Source organism: Pleurodeles waltl, chromosome 5 (genome assembly GCF_031143425.1).
Source record: "Pleurodeles waltl isolate 20211129_DDA chromosome 5, aPleWal1.hap1.20221129, whole genome shotgun sequence".
Classification (NCBI taxonomy): Eukaryota; Metazoa; Chordata; class Amphibia; order Caudata; family Salamandridae; genus Pleurodeles; species Pleurodeles waltl.
Window position 1 is genome coordinate 154,450,936 of NC_090444.1, and position 18,898 is coordinate 154,469,833.

General features: G+C 45.6%; 1 protein-coding gene across 1 annotated transcript in view; it reads right to left on the minus strand.

Annotated features, from left to right (window-relative positions):
• Nucleotides 1-17,657, minus strand: part of LOC138295492 (calpain-2 catalytic subunit-like) — a 196,360-nt gene extending 178,703 nt beyond the window's left edge. The window contains exon 1 of the mRNA XM_069233832.1: nucleotides 17,297-17,657. Coding sequence (XP_069089933.1) covers nucleotides 17,297-17,533 — 237 coding nt within the window. The 5' untranslated portion in view covers nucleotides 17,534-17,657. The remainder of the gene's footprint in view (nucleotides 1-17,296) is intronic.
• Nucleotides 17,658-18,898: the final 1,241 nt, after the last annotated feature.

Consider the following 18,898-nt stretch of genomic DNA (forward strand, 5'->3'; position numbering starts at 1 on the left):
TTAAAAGATCGCACACTCATACATTTACACACACAAAAACACACTTACCTTCGGCTCAAACATGCACGCCCGCACCAAACATTCAATTCCAAACATCACACACACATACATTTACACACACAAAAACACACTTACCTTCGGCTTCCAGGTCCCAGGAAGGTTGGGACTGCTGCCTTCCCTTATTGGCTGACATTGGTCAGCCAATGAGGGAAGGCAGCAGTCCCAGCCTCGTCACTGAGTGGGATGGGGTCAGTGAGACTGCTGACTCCACCCCACTCTGTGATGAAGTGTCACTGATTGACACTCGCCCATGGCACTTCAGGGCTTAAACCTGAAGTGCCCAGGGAGAGTGTCAATTGGTGACGCTTTCCTCGTCACCCAGGGGAGGGCCTCGAGGCACCTTTGCTGAGACGAGGAGGTCATGCCCACAGCAGCTGTGACCTCCTCAGCCCAGCAAAGTTCAGCTCAGGCAGCCAGGAGTCCGCGCAAATCGCGCATGTCTGCTCCTGGCTGCCTGGGCTGAACATGGAGAGTGTCTGTCAGGCTGACCTTTGTTGATGAGGGCAAAAGGTGGGGTGGCGTGGCCCCTCCGCCCTAAAGGACGGGCCGCCACTGGACTTAATGCGGACTGCTGGCAGCCCTTTGGATCCACAGGTTCGAATCCCGCCCTCAGCACCTCCGCCTTCTAATCTCGCAAGATCAGTGAATTAAGTACCATTAATTCAGGTAAATAAAACGTGTTACAGTGCTTAGAAGCGCTGTGTAAATACGAGTTATTGTCCTCTTTCAGGAAGTGCAGCTCACGAAAGTGTACAGATGGGAGACCGAGAACAGCATTTCTCTCACCCGTCCATATCCTGTAAATCAGTGGTTCCGAACCTGTGGTTAGGGGGCCCCTGGGGGTTGCAAAGCCTTCTCAGGGGGTAAGTGACTGCTTAGGAAATTTACTGATAATAACAGATTAATAAAATGTGTATAAATAAACTGGCTAAATGTACAATTGAAAGATTTAAAACATACTATAAATGTCAAGGAATTTGAAACTGGAAGCTAAAAATTAAATTAGTATTCTCAGATTGATTAGTGGGAGCAGTGCAGGTGAATCAAACAGAATATAGTATGGCTGATGTGTGGCTTTAATTGAATTTAGGAAAGCTCACAACTAAATTATTTTAATAGGAAGGTTGATTTTTTTTTTAATTCATTTGTATACAAACTAAATACAATGTGTTATCATTTGTGTATGTTTTATGGAATGTTTGTTTCTTTTTTTTTTGTGTATTTCTTTGCTGTCCAAATCATCGACAATGTTTAGGCCTGGCTCCCCGGCTTCCGCGAATAACTCAGTGGGGGGGGGGTGGGTCCCCGGATTCCAATAATGATTCAGTGGGGGTCCCTGCATTCCAGGAATGATAAAGCAGGGGTCCACAGAAGTCAAATGGTTGGGAACCACTGCTGTAAGTTATCCAGACAGGTTCAGTGTGCCAGCGAGCAGGAGGTGGTGTAGGGTTTCAGGTGTGGCAGGAAATAGATCTGGCCAGGGATTCCTTTCAGCTGAACCCGACTGACAGGTTTCCTTTTAAACATAGGAAACACACATACACAAAGGGAACCCCACCCAGAGGCATTGCGGTGTGTCACAACCCCACAAACAACTGGGGAGGGACTTCAGGAACAACGCCCCTTAGGAGTGTTTGTTAACCATGCAAGTGAACAATCCGTAACAGGAGGGCTATCCCTAACACGGGTAAAGGAAATAATCTGAGGAGCAGAAAAAAAAAAGTGGAAAAAGATCAACTAATAGATGCTCTGTACTGATTTTACCACTCTGCACTCCCACTAGATTTTCGTATTGTCCTTTGCTAAGTCATAAAAAGATTCCACAATATGGTTCTTCTTGGTATTTTGAGCTATGATGAGAAGTTCTCACTGGGAAAGGTTGGTTGTGAGTTTTGGTGGTTGGGTTGGTTAGCGCTGGGTGTCTGGAGGGAGCGTGGGAAGGGTATGTGGACATGAGTTTGGTTGTAAGCAAACTGTCTGTGGCTCCCAGGCCATTGGATCACACTTGCTGATGCATGGACCACTTTCTGGCCCACCTGTCACTGCATCCCTACTCAAGCATCTTTGTTTCCTTGTTGCATCTCAAGGTCTCAGTGGCATGTCTCCCTGTACCGGCCCATGCTTCTCCCTGCACCAGCGCCCCCTATCTCATGCTGTGCAGTACTGCCAGACCTCCCCTCCAGACATTAAAATATGGACAGAAAGGGCTCTTTAACCTGGTACACCTGGACATTTGTCAGGGGCGGCTTGAGATAAGGGGCTGCAAAATCCTTTCATCCAAGGAAACCACCTCAACCCAGCTTGAATATTTTACTACCAGGGAGTCTATTTCCTAAGAACATGTAGAGGACTTCGATTGACGCATACATACGCTGGGATCTTATTGCCATCCCTCAATCGCAGCAAAGTCATTACCAAAAAAAAACACAGCAATCAACCTAAAGTACGCGTTCTAAATCTGCTACAATGAGGTCATTTAAAATTAGTTTTAAAATACTTTAACTTTTAGTGAGTAATTAGCTCAACTATTTCTTTAAGAGTGAAAGAGATGTGTGACTTGGATCACATGTATGTGTAATACAAATTCTCGTATTTGTTGGTTTAACATAGTGGTCAAGTAGTCAAGCGGGAGCTCCAGAGAGATAATAAAATAAAACAATCACAAATCTCCTAGATCATGTCACATGTTCTTGTATTTATCCCCGAGAACTGTTTGATGAATTTGAGTGATAAATGATAACATCAAAAGGCACACAGATTTTTAAATCAATCTCTTCATTTTTAGGAGTGCGCGCAAAGCGCTCTGTCCCATTTTGTAATCTCTCTTTGGCCTTCTAACCACACCCATGTCACGTCAGTCCCTTACATTGGTTTGTGAACTTGCCTTTTAAAATCTGCTTGCTTTCATTAGTGTAAGGCATGCATACGTCATGCCTTTTCAGGTGTTTAGCCCTTCTCAAACGCACCGACCAACTACTGGAAACATACAAGGTTCCATGTTTTCCGTATGGTTTCTGAACTACTTTTTCTCTTTATTTTGCAGCGCAGATTTTGAACGGCTTCCTGAATGCCAGTAGGCTGAGATGACATTGCAACTCTAGTAAACAATGAGTAAATGTAATTATACAAATAACAAGAAAGAAAAAAAGATATAGTCATGCAATGGGAGAGACAGAACAAAAGGCCGGGCATGAAAGGAGCACAGGTGGTGTGTTTTAAGGTGAGAATGGAAACAGGAGGAACATCCCATAAGTAGAGGCAATTTATGACATCAGAAGGTATAGAAATAACAAAGGAGCACGTCCCCATCCTGCAGGAAGCGACCAGATGGCCGTTAACGAAGACCCACCCCCTCAAGCAAGAAACAGGCCAGGTTCATGTACCTGGGATCTCGCAGGTTGAGCAGTATCCAAGTCTTGGTTTTTTTCATCTTAAATTATAAAATAAATATTTCTTTGTCTTCTAGGCTGCTCTTACAGTTGTGAAGAATCTATACAATGGTTGCTTGAAAGAATGGTCTTTCTTTTCTAATAGCGAGGTTTCAGCAACCCACTCCTTTTGATTCTCTGACAGGTTTTCAATCAAGCCCTTGAGATTCAATCTTGGATGACAGGCAGATAGGGCGACCACTTCTGCCAGGTCATTACGGGCAGTGTTTTCATCCCTGGGCTTTTAGGTGATAGCCAAATGCATTTTGATAGTTCTAGTCTTGTTTTGCTTCTGTTTAGCTAAGCAGACTAAAACACCTGAAATCAATGACCTGTAGGTGAAAAGTTCAGGACACTAGAGAGTGTTCAAAGTGACCTGCAGTGAGATGGTCATCCTAGAGGCAGGTGATTCTCTGGGCTAGTACCAAACCTATGGAATAGCATACCTTAAGACGTAGGAGGACTTTGATAAATCTCTTTTCAAAGAAGAGCCTGAATCCATGATTTTTTTTACCTAGAACTCGGTTACCATTAGCAGATCACATCTCTTTGACCGCAGGCATCAAGGAACCTTCAGGTGGAGGTGAGCGATATACCATAAAAAATTGACATTGTTTCCTTAGATTTTAGCAGGGTGTTGGCCCAAAGTTCCACATAGAAATCTCATGGGCACAGCAAGCAACTTCTGATTAAGCACGAGTTGGGACGTTAGTTATGTAGTACCTATTAAAATGGGGATACTCTGCCTGGACAACTGGGGGACACGCTGGGTAAATGTCAGGAGCGGTGATGTTCAGGAAAGGTGTGCATCACAAGCTATGCTTTTCTATGCATTTATTAGGGATGCTGCAGAAAGGCTCCTCCCAGATGCAACACATTTAGTACCACGCAAAGTCACAAAAGGGGATTTAGGAAAGCTCGAAAAAGGGGCAGAGTTGTGGCAACTGGGATTCATTGCAGCTTGGTGTAAAGCGATGCAGCAGGTTTCAAAAAAGCAAATTTGCCTGGGACAGACACTGATTAATACTGATAGCTACAGCACTTAGAGAGACTGGCAGATAACATGGGCCTTGCATGCCATCAATACCTTTGCATTTGAGTGATGCAGCCAATGAGTGACAAGTACACCGGGACACGTATATTTGTAACAAACCATCACTGCATGGCCAGTATGCAACCACGCTGGGGCGTTGTCATAATGAAAACCACTCACTGCTTCCGAAATACAAAACCAATGGCAGACCTCCACGGACGCATGAGGCCTGAATCTGTTGCCTTGGCGGTCACATGCTTGCCTTGGCATACACACCACCCAGTCAGCTCCAGCGACCACACTAGTTAGGCCAGGCCTAACCCTAGACCTGCTGAGATGGGATACCATTATATGCAAGGGGCGCCTCAAAGAGCTGAGTCCTGCCAACCTGTCTGACACACAGATGCCTAAAAGCTGCACATCTTATAAACTTTGGTTATATTCTAAGTGCATGCATAAAGATTTCTCTGCAGGTAGCAGCAGCCTTTGAATTTTTATTCGGTTTTCGATGAAATTTACGAATCTAAAAATCGTTTGGTGAATATTGCTTCAAATCGTAGTTTTATTTCTCCAGAAGATACAACTTTAGTCAGCCAAATACCCAAACATGTCTGAGACTGAATTAAACAGTACAATCCCAAGGTAAATAGGACTGCTTGGGAAGCTCCACCTATGTGTAACATGCAGGCCTGCTCAGGAAGTACCATCACGTTCGTAATCACAGGGGTTCTGGTCTCCTAGGAAACAGAGATGCATTCTGGTTCTCTAAAGCCAGCACAAGAAGGCACCCCCTTCTCTTAATAGTTGAGAACCTCTACTTTAAAGTAGAAAAGGAAGGGAACAAAGAAGGAAGGGAAACCCTGCCAGGTAGCAGGGATCTCTTTGTGGATAAGAGTGGAAGTCGGGTGAAAGGAACCGGCTGTCACAAAACCACATCTCTCACGGTTTCCAGATGATACACTGTAGTCAGCGCTTTAAATGGGCAGGTACTGTCCGGTACCGAGTATCTGTAGGTCTTTATTTTGAACGGGAGAGTACCTGCACTGTTGCAATATATTTAATGGTGGTGGTGGGGGGGGAGGGGACTGGCATTTCTGAGGAGCAAACAGGTATTCTAAATAATGAGTACCTGCTATGTTTCCATTTAAAGCACTGACTGCAGTGAAAGGAAGAGCGGGTAATTTTAAGGCAAGCGGTGCCTGGAAGGTTTGGAAACTTAAGAATTAGATCTATTCTTTTTAGAAATGCTAAACTAGACCCATTTAGCAGCAACTAAATCACAAAGAATTCCTGCATTTTTAGAACAGGATATTACAAAGAGCTCTTTTCTTATGCAGGTGCATGTGTTGGATGGTACACACCCACTTCATTCCCTCTAATAAAACCACTCCACATTACATCTTCAAATGTAAGGTAAATAATATAAGTTGTGAGTAAGGGTTATTACATTTAAAACAGGATACAGATAACTTATGGGGAAAAAACAAAGTGGGTTCGGTTTGTTGCCCCACCCTATGCTCTGGAGAGATCTAACATTGGGCGATGCAGTGGAGGAGATGTGTTGAGGCCAGAATTACTGCAGAGTTTGCCCCTTTTAGGGGGCCTTCCTGCTTTAAGCCCTGTACCTTCAGTGCACAGAAGCAGCAGAAGATACTGCGGCAGCTGCTAGTCCAGTGGTGTGACAAAGCATGCTCATAGGGCAACCAGCCTGAAGGCATCCAACAAATTCACACCCAGCATCAGTCATCAAGATACCCATCCCTGTCCGCAGCTTTTTATTCTTCTTCAGTGTTCTTTGCTGTGATGGCTTCTTCATAACACGAGGTCTTGAATGCAGCCCTGCCCTAGGGAAGTTTCAAGTCTTGGAAAAAAAAAAATGTAAAGGCAACTTTCTTCTCTGGATCTGCATGCACTTGTGCAGGAGCCTGTGGGAAGCTGGCTCCCTGTGTAGTGTGCAAAACCAGGCACACTGTACAGAGAGTCCGAGCAACCGCATGTTGGTTTACAGAAATAAAAACTATACCAACTAATGCTCTAATTTTTACGGTAGCTTGGTCAAGCAGTTAGGCCAATCTTGGAGAAGTGCAAAGCATTTGTTGTACTCACAGTACTAATAACGCAAGACACACACTCAAAAGAATAATCCGAGATTTAAGATTTTTATAAATTTTTTGAGACCAAGATCATCAAAATCAGGTAAGTACTTTTTAAGTTCCGATTTTTCAAAGTTTAGCAAAAATTGTCTTTTTGTGCATAATTAAGCACCATAGGAATCAATGGGATAAAACATTAAAATGCATATAAAATTAGGCAATGCGTTTACCAATGTCTCCTTTTGTTCTTCGGTTGAGGTCATTATGAGATCCTGTGGGCCAGCCGGAGGAGTTCGGGCAGTTCCTGGTTTTAGCGGGAAGAGCTGCTGAAGAGTCCTAGGAACTGGTGCAGGACCACTTGGAAAAGCAATGCACAGGTGGACTCCGAGATGAATCCGGTGGGTCCCCTTGCCCTGTAGGGGTCGCAAGGGATGGGGGACCCTTTGAGCACAGCTGGTTCTTTTGTGCAGGGCTCAGAGAGGCCAGGCACAGAGCAGATAGATGAGCCAAGAGCTGTGCGCAAAGGTGCCCTTGGAAGCAGGAGGATGGTCACTTTGAGGGTTACTTGCAGGTCAGCAGGGACACTTATGTGGGTGGTTGTGGTGGTTTTTGGAGTCCCACAACTGGGGCTTCCTCCTGGTCCTTTTGGAGTCTGGTGTGGACTTTTCTTCTTGGTGTCCGACGTTGACTGACCAGTACCGCGGGCTATTGCACGGTTCAGCCACTAGAGGGTGCAGTACCACCAAACTTGGCACACTTGCAGGGTTCGTCCTCCGGATCCGTAACATTTGGTCTGGCTGCAGCATCCGGTTTCTTGGTCAGCAGCCTGTCAGTGAACTGGACTTCAGTGGTCTTTGTTGCAAAAGAGTAATGCCTTTGGCGATTTTCAGAAGAGTGGAGGCCCTCTGGGGATTTTTAGAGTATGTCCGATGTCTGAGCAACCCCTCAGTGGCGATTGTCAAGTCATGGGTGCAGCAGGCAGAGTTTGGCGCCTTTTTATTTGTGCAGTAGGAATGCACAAGCCTCGGGTCTTCTTTGTTGTTGGTCTTCATGTATCCTTGAAATCTGATCTGTAGGTTTAGCGGTGCCCACTAAATACTGCATTTAGTTTGCGTTTAGGCGAGTACCTTGTAGTGACCAATGGGTCATCTTCCTTAGGGTGGGTACGTCCAGTATGTGACCACTTCCTGTGGGCAGAGGTCACTTCCCTATCCCTGATATGCTATTTTCCTACAATGCAAGATGGAGGAAAATGAAATGGAGAGGTCAACTTGCATGCAACACCTTAGGGGTGGTGCAAGCTGGGGGGGAGGAGGGCACTCCTCATTTCCTTTGTGCATTTTTCCACCATTGCTCCCAACAAAAGTGGGAGTTTGCAATGGGGGTAGCCATCTGTTGCTAGCAGCAGGGCTGAGGGTTGAGTTTCAAGGGTGGTAAGCCCTTTGAAGCTCATGGGCAGGTCTGTGCACATTCCTGGGGGATGAGATGCAACACCTCTGCCCAGGAAGGGCTTTGATCTCTGGAACCAGAGAGCACAGGCTCTCACCCCAGGGTTCCAGAATCTTGTCTGGTGGTGGCAGCCTGGTTGTGACCAGCCAGCAACCATGCCCGGGTAGTTAGCTTTTGCAGGGGGCACCTCTAAGGCGGCCCCTATGTAAATTTTGCAATAAATGTAATACTGGTACCAGTTTGGATTTATCATTCTGAGTTGTTTGATACCAAACAACCCAGGGTGCAGAGTGTCCATCATGTAGCTGTGAAACTCATACTGACCAGTGTCCAGAACATGCATGTAAAATGGCTGCTCTGTTCACTTACTATGCCCCAGGTTTGGCAGGGGCATATTTGCAGCATATTGCTCATGCATCTATGCACACACATGCAGTATACTGCACACTCCCGTACGACTGCAATGCCTGCCAGAGGGGTGATTTACCCATATTGCATGCAGTGTGTAGTGGACAGGGCACACAGGCTGTGTGCCGTGTCAGCTTTGCACTTTAGGATTGCACCAGGACACTCAGCCTGCAATGGCAGTGTTGGGTGCACAGGATGCATGGTCCTCCAGGGTGGCACAATCTGTGCTGCTACCCTCAGGGGCCTACCCTTAGTACCCCATGCCCTCGGTGCTAAGTACCATTTACTAGGGAGTTATAGTTGCAGCTAAAGGTGTTACCAATTGTGACAATATTTTTATCCCTTTTAGGGAAGGAACACTGGCACTGGGGGCCTGGTTATCAGGCACTTAGTGCACTTCAGTCCAAGTTACATTCAGATACCAGGCAAAAAGCGGGGGGTACTACAACAAGGGGCCAGTTTCCCACGGAGCCAAACTACCTCCCGGCCCGCTGAACATATCTATATTAACAATTATTTTCTGACTTTTTAAAAATCGAAATGTGTTTTTTTACTGGCTTTCTTTGAAACAGTTAGTTATATTTTTAAATGCCAACTGCAGATGGCTGATTGGCACAAAGACCAATTACATTCAATATAAAGTTGGAGTGGGTTTTGTGTTGGTCCCTTTCTCATGAGTCAATGGCTTTCTTGTTTATCTTAATTCCCTACTTCTGATCTGATGGCTTTCCTCCCTATCCTTTTGTTTGTCCCACCCAAGAAACACTTGTCTCACTGTATTTTAATGGGAGGGTTTGTTTTCTACTATTTTTGATATAAGGAACTCGAATTGCAGTGCACAAGGGACTTGTTTATTCTCCCGCTCCCTCAAACTCTTTCTACCCCTGTTGCATCCCCCACTGGCTTTCACTCACTTTATAATAGCCCCTCACCCCCATTTGTCACCCAAAACGCTGTTTTACTCTAAATACTGCCAAATAATCAGAGGTGTGGAATTTAATACAATATCTACTCGTCCACGGGACAGGTTGCTTCTTAAATCTACTTGCCCTGTAAAAAAAAAAAATCTACTTGCCCCTTTGGTACCATGTGGTGTGGCGACAAATTATGGCAGCAATCTCATTATGTAAGAGCTCTGATGATAGCCTCTCCGATTATGCTAGGGTTACTACTACAATAGGGCTTGAATACTTGCAATTTCAATCCCTACTATAGCAATTTCCTTATTGTGCTACCTTTCCGCAGATCTACATACTAGGGCTGGAGGAAGCAATAGTTCCAGGGCTGGAATGCCTTTGAGTCTACAAACCTACTAACTTGCATGTTTTAAGGATTTTCACTAGCTCTTATCTAATCTTTTCCCATAATGAGAAAGGATGGAAATTTACTCCAGACAATGGCAGAAGCAGAAGTTCTTCCAGGGTTGGGGAAAAAAGTGGTTGGAGGGAAAGTGAACTTGTAAACCCTCAATAGATTTTTACATGAGCAAATCTACACATTTGCTCCTGTTAAAATACAGTTCACAAATATTTTCTTGGAATAAGATTTCCTGGTCTACTTCTGTAAGTTCTTGTGAATTCACGAAAGCCACTAATTCAAAGACATATACCAGGGGTGCACTTTTGTGTCTTTCTTTAAAAATTGGGTCCCTAATTAGGTCTGGTGTTAACAAAGACATTTTGTTTTTATTAAACTTCTATTTCTAGATCTATCGGCTGGCTTTACTGCGAGTGATCGCACTCTGCTCTTCCACAAGGAGCATATTGGCACACAAAGTAGTTTTGCTCAGTGCCAGGAACTACTGTGGCAATCAATGGTGTAACGAAACTAGAGGGGGGCCCCCTGCAAACTACATGGAGCCCCCCCCCCAAAACTCACTCAGACAGGTGCTGTACTCAGGGGGTCCCCTGGAGGGGGGATGCAGGGCCTTTGTTACACCACTGGTAGCAATGTGTGCTTTTTGAGACCAAAAACTTTTTTTTTTTTTTGCCAGTGTTTGTTACAATGGTGAGGGCCTGGCAGCTCCCACAACAATAAGGTGTTACAAAAGCCATGTCAAAACGAGACACGCCTTGTCGAAACCAAAAGACTCACAAAAAAAATGTCAGATCGGTTGGCTTTGCCAGTGCTTGTTTATTTTCATGCTTCCCATAATCTTGCTGAAAATGGTTACACAGATTTTCCATTAGGAATATTTTTGGGAAATACTAGCATGCATCAACACAATTCACTAAATGATGCTTCAAAGAAATAGCACCTAAAATTTAGTAGTAGCAAAATGTTTTTTTTCCTACTTGCATTTTTTCAGAACATTTTATTTTGAAAGCAAAGAATCATCACTCTTGCTTTTGAGGTTCTGCAAAACATTTGCATCTAATCAGAGAGCATTCTTGGAGCATTATACTTAGCCTCATATTGTTAAACTTTTCAAACGTGTGTATTCTTTTTTTTTTTTTTTTACTGGAACCACTTTCAGTGGTGCGGTGTGACCTTAAAACGTTTAGTTACAGCGCTCATCCTAATAATGAAGGCTTTTCATTAATGAACCATAAATACAAGTGTGAACAGCATTCACATATGGACACATATTACCTCAACTGCAGACAGTTCCCTTCTCTGTAAACTCGCAGCCAAAGGGTTTGTGCAGCAGGGGGTTGGTCATACTTGTCCCAAGGACAAAATAAACATGAAAACTTGACCCTAAACAATATGTCCCGGGTATCGGGCGATAGAAATTCCATATCCCTGAACACTATCTGGTGAAGGCTGTCTTTACAGGGATTTTAAACCATTCTAAATGCTATTCATGTGCATGAATTGGCCATCTTGGAATGGTTTTTCATATAGTTTAAGAAAAGGCATTAAAAGATGGCCGACATACATGTGTCCATATGTACGTCTGCCATCTTAGAATGGTTTTGCTATTGCTTTAAGAAACCTCACATAAAAAGGGCTGCTGTGCATGTGTGCCCACATGAATTGGCCATTTTGGAATGATTTTTCTTAAAGTATAGCAAAAAACATTTGAAGATGGCCATCGTACTAGCTTTGACATGCACTACAGACATGTGAAAAAAACACAAGTATTAGAAAAACCAATAGTGTCACTAGTGAGACCTCACGAGCTAAGTACCCTTTATAAAATTGTTGAGAAGACATGACCAAAATATACAAAAAGGCTTTTGTCAGGTGTTAATTTGAGATAATCGACAATATGGGGGTGTAATTTCTGTTCATTTGAGATCACGGACAATAGTATGGGAGTATGTTTCTTGTTGATTTAAGATTATGGGCAATCGTGGAAGGGTGCCATTCATGTTGATTTAAGGTCACAGGCAAGAGTGGGAGGATGTGATTCTTGTTGATTTAAGATCACAGGCAATAGTAATAGTAGAAAGGTGTTCTTGTTGATTTAAGATTTGGGCAACCTATGTTCATGGGCATTAGTGAAAGAGTGTGATTCTAGTTGATTTTACATCATGGGTATTAGCGAAAGGGTGCAATTCTTGATTTATAATCATGGGTAATTATGGCGAATGGTGGAACTTGTTAATTTAAGATCATGGATAATGGTACTTGTAGAAGGGTGTGCTTATTGTTAATTTGCGATCAAGTGGAACAATTTTTGCTGATGGCCAGGGACCTTAGGAACAGCTTCCATCCATACTGATCAGGTGCTCTTTAAGAGATGTGATGATAATACAGTTCTGAACAGCAGACATGAGGGTGTCTGTGTGAAGGGATGTTACTCAACATCTGAGATTATTAGTATTTGTTTTCTACACTGCCCATTAGACTGTCCATGGTTTTTAGGTCGTAGCCTACCAGATAGTGCAGCTTTCTGGTGGCAAAAGACTTCTGAGGCACATTCTAAAAGCTTCCCTAGGGATGCATTCTACCCATTGTTTTTGTAGTTTGTAACTCGCATTTGCTGGCTTTCTATTTGCTGGTTTTGTTTTAGGCTATCCAACATGTCTTTTTTCCGCCCTGTGAAGCATAACCTGTTTACCACCTCTCTGGCTGGCTCCTTGCATTTTTCCATGAATGCTCACTTTCCATAACTTCTTTTTCAGCAGACATTTCAGGAGAGTGGATTTATTTTCAGCTGTCTCACTTGTATGCTAGTTTAGGAAGCAGGAAATGTGCTGTATTTCTTTGAAAAGATTTCCTCTCTCCTAGCTTTCTGCTTGACTGATTCCACTTATGTTTGCTACTACCAGATGCCTGTGAGAGACAATGTTTTTTCTACAAGCTTATTTATTTTGGTCAGTGCTTTTAACTGATAGCATTACTTAAGAAATCCTCTTTGTGCATATGACATAGGCACTGGAAGGAGTGGAGTTGGGGTGCTGAAACACCCCCGAAATAACTATGCTGGAGTTCAGAAGGGAATGAATACTAAACAGACCTTTAAATTTTGTTTTTATATTGTCACATTTGCTGTGCATTTAAAGACAAAGGTCAAATGTTCGGCCCTGTCTTATAGTGAGCTTGGTGTTTACATTTCTTTCTCTGACTGCAAAGTGAGAGCATTTATGTGATATGAGAATGTAAAAAGTCTGTAGGGATATTATTTTTTCTGGCACACAACAAAATGGAAATGCCAGTGAATAAACTGTACAAATATTTCTGACTATAATCAGAATTAGGAAAGCACAGATGAAGCAAATTTCTTTTGTAATTCTGAAGTGTGGTGGAATACAATCAATAAACTAGGTGACGCCAATTTCTACACATTATTGTCTGTGTGTTATATATTTTTATCAGTGAAACTGTAGGTCTGTACAAATGTAATGACCATTTCAATTGAAAATGTGTTCGCTTTAATGGCAGTGCACTATCACACCATGCATACTCCACTCTGTGCAACTCCACTCTACAACACTCAACTCTATGCCCCTCCACTCTTCTCCAATCCATGCCACTATACACCATTTCTCTTTGACACTCTACTCCACTCTAGGCCACTCTACTCTAGGTCACTTCATCCTACTGTACACCACTCCACGACACCACTCCAGTCGACAACACTTTACTCCACTCTATGCCACTCCACGACACCACTCCACTCTACAACACTTTACTCCACAACTCCACTCTGCGACCCTCCATGCCACTTTACTTCACTCTATGCCACTCCACATCACACTACTCTATACCACTCTACCCTACTCCATGCCACTCTGTGACACTCTACGACACTCCACAACATGCCACTTTACTCTACACCACTCAACACATTACTCCACTCTACAACACTCCACAACACTCCACTCCAGCACACTCTACTCCACTCTGACATTCTAGTATATGCTACTCCACTCTGCAACACTCTACTCTTTTCTACACTCCATGACACTACTTCACTCTACTATAGTTTACGACGCTCTATATCACTCTACATCACACCACTCTATTCAATGCCACTACACTCTACAACACTTTACACCACTACTCTATGCCTCTCCACTTTATCACACGCTACACTACTTCACTCTACTCCACTTTTTGCCACGCCAGGACACCCTACTCTACTCCCTCTCTGATACTCCATACTATGGCGATCTATACGAGTCCACATCACCCTACTCCATTCCAGTCTACAACACTTCATTCCACTCTGTGCTTCTACGCTATGCAACACACAACTCACTTTTAGCCATGGTGAGCAGCCACATTGGTGTAGGATATGGCTAAAAAACATTGTCAAAGTCACTAGCTTTTGCATAGGCAAGACCTATTGTCTTTGCCAATGCTTGTTTTCTTTAGGTTGTCTTTATTACACAGTCCTTGACCCAGAAAACAAGTATGGCACAGCACTCAATTCACCGCTTGTCAGGAATAAGGGTTTAAACCGATGTGTTTTCGCTGCCTATTGCAATATCTTTAGTTTTGCTTCTCAAATTATAGATCCGGGCAGTCTGGACTACAAAATCCCGACACAGGCCACTTTGAGAGCTGTGTTTCTGAAGGGCACCGAAGACAAGGGCGCATAAGACAAGCAAGCTTGTCACAAGTGATGTGTCCCCTTCCTAGAAGCTGTAGATTCCAGTTGTTAAGCAATTAAACAAAACTTCCTGCTCTCCCTCGTGCCCCATTAAAGATTAACCTGATGGAGAAATAAGAGTTGTTCCAAATCACAGGTTGATGGCTCATGATTGATCTAGGCAACATTTCTCTCTCTCTCCTTTTTTGTTTCTCTACCTTTGTGACTCACTATTATCCTGTGAGCTTTGTGCAAAGCTCACCAGCGGCCTGAATTCGATGTTTACATGCATATCCATTACCATGCCATATTGCAAATGCACTCCGCCCATATATAATGTATGGGGTATTGGCAGTAGAAACGGCAGACTACCGTCCTTTCTGTGTGCTCTTCCTTAATCTGTCAAAGTGTAAGCTGAACAGGAGCTTCACATAGCAGTGGCCGAACTAAGACAGCAAGCTAAGAGCTTCATGGAGCCATTCACCGACCACAGTCTTTACCACCACCCATGCGCGGATTCAATGTAGAGGATTCATTCTATAGACTGTGCTGCATGAGCGATATTCATCCATCTATAAGCCAACCATCCCAAAAAGTCTACCTGTACTGCATGAATCATTATGCTCCATCTATCCACCCACTGACTCCATCCACCAAGCCACCACACGCCATCCAACAACTCTTTCCATTTACCTACCCACCCACCAGCCAACTCCATCCATCAACCTACCCACTCACCGACTCCATCCATCCACCCACTGGCTGACCCCCATGCATCCAATAACCAACTTCACCCATCCCCCGCTGACCGACCCAATCCACTCACCTACCCAGCCAACTTAATACATCCATCCACGCACCCACCAATGCCATCTATCAATACATCTAACCACAATCCACGCATCCAAAAAATGAACACACCTTCAGCATAGATTCATGTACTTCATCCATCTCCATACCAGCAGAACCCAGTAATCCAGCCAACTAGTGATTGACTCAATCCATGCATCCATCCATTGGCCAGCTGCATATATCCACCTATTGACTCCATACATCTACCCACGTAGTCATGCACCAACTAATTCACCCACCCGCTTACTCATTCATCCACTGGCCAGCTCCATCTTCCATCCACTCATCAACTTACCACATCCATAAATCCATGCACCTACAGACTCATCCATCCAACACACAGATCCATCCATGAACCACCTAACTCAATACATACATCCATTGACTCCATCCAGCCATAAAAGTCCTAAGTCACTCACTGACTCATGCATCCACTGATTCCATCCATCTAACCACCGTTTAACCCCATTCAGACACTGACTCATGCACCCACTGTCTCCATCCACTCAATTGCCAATCAAGTCCATCTACTGACTCATGCATCAACTGACTCCATCCACCCAACCAACATTCAACTGCATCCACCCACTGACTCCATCCACCCAACCAACATTCTACTGCATCCACCCACTGACTCATGCATCCACTGACTCCATCCACCCACCGACTTGTACATCATCTCAACCAACACTCATCTCCGTCTACCCACCAATTGACTCAGGCGATCACTGACTCCATTCACCCAACAACCACTCAACTCCATCCTCCCACTGACTCCATCCACTCAACCATCACTCAACTCCATTCACCCACTGCCTCACGCATCCATTGACTTCATCCACCCAACCACCTCTCAACTTCAGCCACCCACTACTTCATGCATCCACTGACTCCATCTATTCGACAACCACCCAACTCCGTTCATCCACCCGCCAGCTCCACAGATCTATCTACTCACTCACCCGCGAAGATCGTCTTATAACAGAATTCCAGTTCTGGGGAGAGAAAAGTTAAGTGGGACCGGGACGGGACGCATCACCGCTTTTACTTTTAATTATTTTTAACAAATCCTTTGTTAAAGCTTAAAATACTGAAACCCTTTAAGACGCGCGTTTAATTGCTTGTTGGTGCAGGCAGATGTGAGTTGCGAGTTATTTTTTCACTTTCAACGGTACCCTCGCGGATCCCCAATCCTTAGACGTGAGACCCCATTTGCTCACACCATCACCCCTCCTCACTCAGCGCCTCGATTCTCCATTCATCCCTTCACTCTGTCGCTCACTTCTCCAAGCGCAGCTCCTCCCTTTTTTTTTGCAGTTTTAATACAGCGCATTGGAGCGCTCCGCATGACCACCAGTTACATTACACAAGGACACATTCATTCTTTGCAGGCATGGGGAGATGAAGTGATTTGTCCAAAATCACAGACAGAGCCAAAGCAACCCCGTTCCCTATTTCCAAAGCCGCCAGCTCTGGCCGGGTCCCTTCCCCAGGGTTGGACTGTCCTGTAGGGCAATCTACCAGTGCAAGGAGGGCTGGTCTCACAGGTCAGCGTGTGGGTCGGTTTTGAGAAGTTTGTGAGTCCGTTTCACGGCCAAGTGGATCGTTTTTCACTTCTAAGTTTCGTATTACCGCAACCACTGTCTGCAGCAAACACAAATTCATGCAGTGTCCCACACCTCGCAAATTACAAACTATCTGGAGAGAGTGCGTTTACGCGTCCAAAAGCAGCCAGTCTTCATTGTTCAGCCCCTCACCCCCCATCACTCATCATCACCCCCCATGATTCAGATCCCCTCGCAGTCACTTTTGTACTTTCTCCATCTAGCAGTTTCCGTCCCTCGGTGCGTCCGGGACACTAGATGTGTCTCTGCTCCTCAGCCCCAACCCCGCCAACTCCCTCGCACTCTTTCCACATCATCATCTCCAGGTGGCCGCCGCCCCTACCCTCCTCCCCGGGTGCGGTCAGAGCCCCGGCCCCTCTTACCGTGGGCCGCATCCACCGCACGCCCTGCACCTTGGAAGAGCCGGGGCCCAGCTCCTTGAAGCCCAGCGAGGAGGCAATGGCCGGAAAGGTGGGGTCCTTGAAGAGCTCCCCTGACTGCACGCACTCGGCGCGCAGCGCCTCAAAGTCCTGCCGCAGGTACTTGATAGCTTGCTCCTTGGTGCCCAGGCCGCTGGCCACGGCCCGCTCCTTGGCCAGCGCGGCGGCTACCCCGGTCATGGTGTGGCCTTCGAGGGGACAGAGGGAGTACCGTGGACGGGAGGGCGGCGGACTGAGGGATGCGCGAGTGCATGAGGAAGCAGGAACCCCGGCCGGGAGCAGGCGGGTGTGGCTCCGCTTAAAGACACAGCCCTGCTGGGTGGCAACGCTCCAGCACGGCGCAATCCACCCACCTCTGCAGCAGCACCGCCCGCCCCTCCACCCCTACCTGCAGCACAACATACACGGAGCCTCTCCTTCTCAGGCTCGCCCCTGCGAGCTGCCCTGAGCTTGACTCGGCATCACCTCGTTAGGAGTGTGTGTGGGGGGGTTCCCTCCTGGATATCAGTCTGTGCAGACAGAATGCACTTCTCTTCAGCATGGGCTCTCAGTGTTCAGACCTCTACTGTAGGTTTCGTTGCTGGTTTTTAGTTTGTCTTTTCGCAGGGGGTGCTCCTCCATATGGGCGGAGAAGCATCGCCCCCATCCCCCCCAGCAGCCACCGCTGCAAATCCTTTCACAAGGAAGGCATATTAAACAATGTTTATTTTGTTTATTAGGGGGGGCCATGGGGGTGATGAGCAGAGGGGAGTACACTGTGCAGTCCCCTCACTGCACATGTTTGTTTGGCTGGGCGCCTCCTGTCGGGCAAACATACATGCGCAGTAGGCTGTCTCCAGCCCGACAGTGCTGTTGCTGGGCTGGAGAGAGCCTGCACAGGCTCCCAGTCTGCCTGGGAGCGCGCTCCGAGCCTATCCTGACGCTGCTGTGCCGGCCTGGAGAGAGCCTGCACAGGCTCCCAGTCTGCCTGGGAGCACGCTCCCAGCCTATCCTGACGCTGCTCTGCTGGCCTGGAGAGAGCCTGCACAGGCTCCCAGTCTGCCTGGTAGCATCCAGCCAGGGCGCTCCCAGCCAATCCTGATGCTGCTTTGAGCAGCATCAGGATTGGCCGCAGGGTAGGCTGCAAACCTGTGCCTGCAGCCTTCAGATGAGCATGGAGCACCGGGGCACAGGAGGTAAGGTACATTTTTAAAGAATTTTATTTTATTTTTATTATGCGACCCCCGCCCTGCCCCCAAGAATCCCTGCGAGCCGCAACTGGGAAGGGGTGATGCTAATTACCTTGTTCTACTATTGTCCTTTTCATTAGTTATTTAGGTCGGTTCTCCTTTTATTTATATGAAAAATAGGAGGATCCTCGAGATATGAAAATAAATGCATATCACTTGTAAATGTGTATTAAAATAGATGCATTACAGCATAGGCAAATCAATACAAAACAACAGAAATATCTAAAAAAAATGAAAACGCAGCAGTTAGACACTAAAGGAGATACGGATCTGAGGTTTGGCAGAGGGCCTCTGAAGCCTGGCTGAGGAAATGCAC